Source organism: Salvia miltiorrhiza, chromosome 1 (genome assembly GCF_028751815.1).
Source record: "Salvia miltiorrhiza cultivar Shanhuang (shh) chromosome 1, IMPLAD_Smil_shh, whole genome shotgun sequence".
NCBI lineage: Eukaryota > Viridiplantae > Streptophyta > Magnoliopsida > Lamiales > Lamiaceae > Salvia > Salvia miltiorrhiza.
This window is the reverse complement of record NC_080387.1, coordinates 36,219,194-36,227,194: the sequence shown is the minus strand read 5'-3', so window position 1 is coordinate 36,227,194 and position 8,001 is coordinate 36,219,194. Positions and strand designations below refer to the sequence as shown.

Below are 8,001 nucleotides of genomic sequence, written 5' to 3'. Positions count from 1 at the left end.
TTGTTAAATTTAGTTTTTGATTCACCCTTCCTATTTGTTTTGCCTGTCTACTGTGAGTGTCTGTTTAGGAAATAGATAGAGTAATTTCATTTTACAGTCTCTGTGGATACGATACTCGACTTGCTGTTTCTGTGCTACGATTACACTGTTTAGTTGCAGTTATTGTTGTTAAGAAATTAGCGATCATGAAATTCAACAAACTTCTCTATTGGTCGTCGGTCAAGAAAGAGAGGGGGCCATTCCAACGGAATTGATGTTGTTCCAGCGACAATACATATTTGAGAGAGAAATGAACGAAGGAGATTAGACGGTGGTGACGGCGCAATAGAATATACTCCCCCATCCACATAAATAGTCACTTTTTGATATTTTGGATATACACAAAACTTAGTTCCTTTCCATTTGTTTATATACCCCATCATATATCTGTCATTTTCTCCACTCACAATATAATAAATTAGCATGAGGGGCTTTGGCAAATAAAATCACAAATTATTCGAAATTACAATTTTAACGTGATATTTGAAGTGCGGCGAAATAAATCACAATATTTTCAATTTTTGCAATTATGTCCTTCCAATTTTTCTTCGATCGCCGAAGTGCTGAATTGTAGCTTACATGGAGACCTCTTGTTGGGAACTTAATGAAATGTCCTAATCCTAGTTTTGATGATACCAAAATCAATAGGTTTCACTTGTAATAGACTAGAACTGTTCGAACTCAAGTGTTAGAGTTCTTTTTCTAGTTTAGTTGTTGTTCTGAATACTGAAGTCGGAGAACTGAAGACTGAAGACTGAAGTTGCCGACTGATGTAACGATAAAGGCAACGTCAAATACTGATATTTGACTATCCAGTCCAAGAATCAGTTACGACTGATTATTTAATGCGAGTCACGTGGATTCAGCGGACTGATACTATAGTCAAGTATCAGTTAAACATTCTTCCTCGGACTGAACTTCTAAAGTTTAAAGGAAGCCACGCACTCCAGAAGTACAGCCGCATTAAATGTAGAGATCTCAGGATCGTCCTTTCTCTAGAGAGGCCATTCCTTTTGGTGATCACCTTTTCAGAGATGTCCTATCTTCTGCTCCTCAAAAGTAACCGTTCTCACCAAACAAAGGAACCTCGAAGATTGAAGCCTCAGCCCAAGTTCAAATTACTTTCTAACGGAAGAATTCTTGAAGACTATTTCAGCCAACGGATCTATTTAAGACGCCTCTTATAAATAGAGCTCAAGGACCACTTCAATCTTAACCGATTCAACTACATAAGCTGAAACGCTGCCGAATTCGTTACTCAGCATTCAAAGCCCTTCCAAAGTTTGAATCGAATAAGAGAATCACAAAGCCAAAAATCAATCACTGCTGATTACATACATTCTCTTAGAACTTAGGCAAATATTGTATATCCAAAGCCTAGGTATAACTGATTACAGAGAACTTGTTCCTTGTAATCTAGTTGACAAGTTTTCAAACCTCTTTTCAATCGACTGAATCGAGAGTTTGAGTAGTAAGGAGTTCAGACTAGTGCTCTATCTCCGAAGAGATCTTAGTGCCCAATGTGCGCTAAGAGTGAGAAACACAACCAGGTGTGTTGGTACTGAAGATAGGATCTTCAGTTGTCCAGGTTTGTTGTGCACCCGTAAGCACACGTCCAGGTTTGCTGTGCAGCCGTAAGAGTGAAGTTGTCAGTCTGATCAACTGGCCGTGGATGTAGGAAGTATTTTCCAAACCACGTAAAAATCTCTGTGTTATTTACAACTTTCAGTATTTGCCTTCTTACTTGTGCTCATACTTTCTTAAACTGAAAATTGATTAATTGCTAAGAGAAACTTAACTGCTAACAACGTGCAACAGGCTATTTCGAAACAAAAGTTTTTCGCTGCGTGTGTTATTAGTATAACTGATCTATCTTCAGATAATCAGTAAGATTCATAACATCTCTCTGTTTAACAAACTCGACTGAAGCCTTACGTGTATCAGTTAAAGTCTTTGACTTAACTGATAACTATTTACTGAAGAGTGTTCAGTATCAGTCGTCAACCTTGTTTTGATAAAACTCTTTTAACTAAAGGTTGAGTCAGTTTGTATTTCAAAGTTTCATTTTCAAAAATAGCCTATAGGTGTATCCCCCCATACACCTATTCGAGACCCTCTGGACCTAACACCTCTTATCCACCTATAGTACATTTATCTCTTTCTTATTTTTCATTTTATTTCTTCGGTTTTTCAAAAAAAAAATTGGATTATTTCAATTTTTCAGTTTGGTTTATTTGGTTAATTTGATTTGGTTCATTTTTTTTTAAAGATCAAATACAAATTTGATTTCGTTTGATTTTAACAAAAATCGAATGCACACGCTTGACGCAGTTGATTCGCTCAATAGCTCTCTGAGGCGAAGGCTGAAGAGGAAAGCTTACATTTATCGGGATCGTGAAACCTGTGTTGAACATATCGTCGTTGTTTAACGAAGTTCTTGAATGAAGGCTCCACCGGTGACATTCAATGCCAATAGCTCCTACTACACGATAGAGTACTCTACTTAACTGACAACATCTACCCTAATTACTCAACTTTTGTGAAGAGTCATCCATTCCCATCGAACGAGAAAAATAAGAGATTCAAGTTGATACAAGAAGCTGCTCGAAAGGACATAGAACTAGTTTTTGACGTCCTTTAAACCCGTTGGGCTATTATCAAAGGACTAGCTCGTGTTTGAGAGAATGAGCAATTGAGCGACATCATATTTGCGTGCATCATTTTACACAACATTATCATTGAAAAGGAACGCGACTGCGCATCGAAATGGGAAGAAAATGGCAACCATGAGGCTTCGAGTAGCTTGGCTACATCTCATCCTCGCACCGCAGCTCTGTCAGAATTCCGACAATATTTGGCTCGACAATCCCCCATTTGCGACCGCCAAATTTATAATTGCATGATTCTCATCAACTCAAATTTAATCGAGCACATTTGGGCTCGATTTAGTCCAATCGAACCATAATTAAATTATTATAATTTTAGTTTAGTTATTATGTTTTATTTTAATTAATCTAATATGACAATTAATTTTAATAAAATATTAAATTTAAAATTAAAAAGGTAAACGAAATAAAATGAAAATGCAAAAATTACAACTTCAATTAGAACTCTTTGCTAGGCTCTTAAGTGAAACCACACACTCAGACTCAAAGGGACTCTTTATGATGTGCATGTGTAAGTCAAACGGTAAAAGGTTTAATGTTTAAGGTCAAAGATTTTGGGTTCGAGTCTTTTGTAATGCGATCTTTAAATTTTTTTATTTGATACTGTTAATTTATAAAAAAAAAAAAGAGACCTTCTATAGTTGGAAATGCTCCAACACTATTTTTTTTTTGTGGATGGTGATATTTTTAAAACGAGATCAGATGTATACATATATAAATATGTTACAAAAATAAAAACAAACTTTTTATTTCCAAAAAGCTAAAAAGTGTCGTTTACAAAAACAAATTATTGTTAACCATTCTCGTGAATGAACAGTGTGAAAAATTAGAAACATTCCTAAAATCTAAAATCCAAAAATGGAAATCCCAAGCAGCGCACAAATTCCATAATCCCCCAATCTACTCCCCCAAGCCCTAGCGCCTCCATTCACATTCCCGCTCACCCCCCCGCCCGGCGCGGCCGCGACAATCGGCGCCGGTGCCGGTGACGGCGCTCCGCCGTCTTCCGCCGTTCGGGCAAGTTGCAGCGTGTTCTTCGAGGCCAGATTATCCGGCGCGAACGCGTGCTTCGCCGGCACGCCGTCGACTACGGCTGATCCGACCTGCCAGACCTGGTTCACCGCGGCCTTGCTCCCCGCTGGCAGCGCCAGCACGGCGAAGATCGTGATGGCGCCCTTCGACGACTCCGCGCGCTTGCTCAGCACGCCGTAGGAGATCGGCGACTCGGAGATCGGGCCGTACGAGGTGATGTTGTACGTCTTCACCACCGTAGATCCGTTCGCCGCCGCGAACGCGACCAGCGATTGGGAGCCCACCATGCCGGTGCCGGTCGGGTTCAGCGCCCACGCCACCCAGCCTTCGGGCTTCGCCGGAGGTGCGGTGAAGGCGACGGAGAGCGTCGGCATCGGCTTCGCCGCCGCGTCATAGCTCCAGTGGATAGAAGCCTTGAGCGTTGGGAGGTCGGTGCAGCTGGCAAATGTGAGATTGTGCTGAGAGAACGTCTGCGATTTGCAGGTGAGTGACAGCGCCGGAGAGGCGAGCAGAGCCATGGCGACGGCGATTAGAAGGAGGAGAGAGGAGGAAGCGGCCATGGCTGGTTGTGTTGGGAGCTGTGGAGGGAGAGAGATATTTATGGAGGGGTTTATATAGAGGAGAAGCCGCAGTTAATAGGGACAAATATTTAAGGTTAAATTCTACTAATAGTTTCGTCATTTTTGTAAAGCTTATAATTCATAATTAATAGTAATACTCATTTTGTCCATAAAAGTGTGCCCATTTCTTTTCGTATGAGTTTTAAAAATGTTAGCTACATAAATTTTTTTAGGGGAATAATGAATTTACATTATTTATAGTGTTATGAGTGGAAAAAGTACTACCAATGATAATTTATTTTAAATAAATTGAGATTTTGAAATTTAAATATAAGAAATAAAATCTAAAAATAAAAAATATGAACGAAAATGATCGAACCAAATGTGCGCAATTTTTATATAACAGCGGAAGTATATGTTTGTGTTAATAGATAAAAATGTTATATTCCTTAGGTTGTATGTTAAAAATGCCTACATTATAAACTTAAGCATTTTATGTTTAAATTTAAGTAAATAATCTATTTTACCTTTTGATGCTGATAGTTTTGTTTGATTTTTTGTGAAAGGTCTTACACCTTTAATCGATTTGATAGTTATCAGTCATAAATACGTAAGAAAAATTTGAAAAAAAAAATAATTTGACAACTATCAGTCGAGAGTCATCTAACCGTTGGGTGGTTAGATCATCTAGTCGCCCAGATCATCTAGCTACCCGATAAAATCATATCGTCCAGTGAAATGATCCAATCATCCGGACGGCTAGATAAACTCTTGACTGATAGCTGTTAAATCGTGTTTATATATTTATGACTGATAACTGTCAAATCGATCAAAATATATAAAAACTTTTATAAAAAAAATCAGTAAAAATCATCAACATCAGAGATATTTAAAAAATAAAGCATAAGAAACTTGTATTTATAAAATAAAATAGGACATTTTTCAATTAAGTTAAATATAACTTAAGTAAAAAGGGTATATATATGTTTTGTGCGAAGTGGAAAAGATTCTGTTCACAGATAAATAAACTTATTAGGATACGTAGGATTGCTACGTAACCACCATAAAGTCGAGTGTTATAATTCCTTCATTCATACTTACAAAAATCAAAGTATTCAAAATCCATTTATGAACAATAGTTGGTAGGATGTTCTTTGTTGCTATCCAAAATATCATACTTTTTTTTTTTGATAAATTAAAAACTAAATAACGAAATTTAAAAAATTGGACCATGATAGATTTGAATCCAAAATCTCTAACTTTGAACATTAATTATATATTGCTATATCAATACACGCACCAAACGATCATACTTATTTGCATAAACAGTGTGGTCAAAGATTCTTTTCCCGACTCAAAGAAAAGAAATAATTAGGAGAATAGAGAATTTATTAGGAAATAGGGATGAGGCCAAGTGTTTTACAATTTTGCGTGTGTTATTATATCTCATATTCAATCTATTGTTTTAATAATATTGACGATGAAGCGCAGTCTGTTGGTAAGACGTTTCTACTTCAACTAATAGATCAGGGGTTCGAGTCACTTAGAGGGTTAGAGTGTGAGTGTGTTTTTTCCTTTATTTGATTAATAACAATTTTTTTTAAAAAAATACGTAATATTTTATAAAAATAAATATTAATTTAATATTATGAATTATATTTAATATTTATTTTAAGAATTAAATTGTAAAAGATAATATACCATAATTTTAAATTTATCAATTTATTACTATTAGTTAATAAAAATAAAATTAAATGATAAAAATAGTAATTATATAATCTAATTGGATGGAATAAGTCCCACTTAATAATTATAAATTTAAAAGCATATAAAATTGAAATTGAAGAAAAAAAATTGTACGTGTGTTGAATTAGTGGTAAGAGGTTAATGCTCAATTCCCGAGATCTTGAATTTGATTCACATGGGCTTTAAATTTTATTATTTACTTATGTTTTTTTTTAAAAAATAAATTAATTAATTTTAGTTGCGCGAATTGCGGTGCGGAGGGGTGGGATGTTAGATGACGTTGACTTAATGACTTGAGGCAAACTCAGTTTACAAGTTTATAAATGCGGTCACATTAATAGCTTAATAGTAAATTATATAAATAGGATATTCCTTTCTCTCGCTATAGGACGGGATGCGCAGGAGCCAAAAATTTGATAGACAACAATCAAATTTTAGCAATTATGAGTAATAAATAAAATAAATTGAATGTTGTTTATAAGATCATTTCTAATGTCTCATGCAATCGCTTAAGCACGCCTTGTCCGGTTTAATTGATCATACACAATCGAGTTTCATGGCACAACGAGCAATTTACGATAATGTTTGATTGTATTTAAAGCCATTCATTCGATGTAGAGGATAACCAAGTGGAAGTATGGTGAAATGGCGTTAAAGATTTACATCGGTAAAGCATGTGACACTACATTAATTTGATCGAACATCGACAAATTATAAATCTCAAAATTCTACAGTAACACTGTCATCAATTTAATTGAACATCGACGAATCATAAATCTCAAAATTCTACAGTAACACTGTCATCAATTTGATCGAACACCGAGGAATCATAAATTTCAAAATTCTTCAGTAACAAAGGTTATAGACGGACTTCATCCAAAGTCAAAATAAATATCGATAAATTAATTACCTACGATTTTATTTATCTGCCGCTGCTGATTACCGACAAACTCATTGACAATTATTTCGTCGTTTTGCTATCAAAGTCAGAGTTAGGTTGGAAAATACTGCGGCTCAAGTGTCGAGCAATACAGAAGCTACTCGTGGGCTCGAGTGAGGGCTCTTGTGAAAATTCTTATTTTGGTGGGCCCAGACGCGATTTTCAGACCATATACCCTTTCAACCTTTGAGGAGCCTGTTTTTCGTACTATTTTGTACCTCATTTAGGTATTAGATCGAGTATTGTTTTCGTGTGTTTTGTGTCTGGGATGACATATTTTGGGCAACAGGACAGGCAGACAAATCTTGGGCAAAACAAGCTGCATTCCGCAAAAAGGCAAGGACTTGAGATCATTCATGGGCACAACACACGTGCATCTTTTGCCCAGACCAAGTATCGTGCTAGATCCAGCTGTGTTCAAGGGCAAAGTGACGAGCCTAACTTCAAGCGGAAACTGAGCATATATTTGATGCAGACTTTGAGCAAAAAATTGGTGTTCAAGGGCAAAGCGGCGAATCAAACTTCGAGCGAAAGCTGAGCAGAGGCATGACACTGATTTTGAGCAAAAATTGGTGTACAATGGCAAAGCGCACACCTATCAGCAGAAGGAAAGGGGAAGGGCGCAGATATTAAGTTACCTTTTATAGGAAGATCCGGTGTGATTACATGCCAAAGTATAGGCTGCTTATCAGATTGGGTTAAGCATACAATGAAACAAATCTCAACAATCTTGGTTGCGCCTTGAAACCCTAGCCGTTGAGCCCAAAAACCCTAGTTATTGCGCCTAGAAACCCTAGTTGCTACGCCCAGAAACCCTAGTTTGCATGGACTTGGTCCACGACCCACTGAAACCTCTATATAAAAATGCACACCCACTGCGGCCAGAGCACATCTTTAACATCTTGAATTTTGGGGAAGAGCTGAAAATTCATAATGTAATCGTTGGAATAGTTTAGGTAGTTATGGCTTAGTTTACTTTGTATTTATCTTGTTTTTTATTTGCTCTACCCAAAGTAGT

The 8,001-nt window shown here is 36.6% G+C and overlaps 1 protein-coding gene across 1 annotated transcript; it reads right to left on the bottom strand.

The window, feature by feature from the left end:
• Window positions 1–3,426: 3,426 nt before the first annotated feature.
• Window positions 3,427–4,467, bottom strand: LOC131022978 (auxin-induced in root cultures protein 12-like). Its single transcript, XM_057952520.1, has one exon. The coding sequence runs from the start codon at window positions 4,295–4,297 to the stop codon at window positions 3,551–3,553; it is 747 nt and encodes a 248-aa protein (XP_057808503.1). The 5' UTR covers window positions 4,298–4,467; the 3' UTR covers window positions 3,427–3,550.
• Between the last annotated feature and the right edge of the window lie 3,534 nt (window positions 4,468–8,001).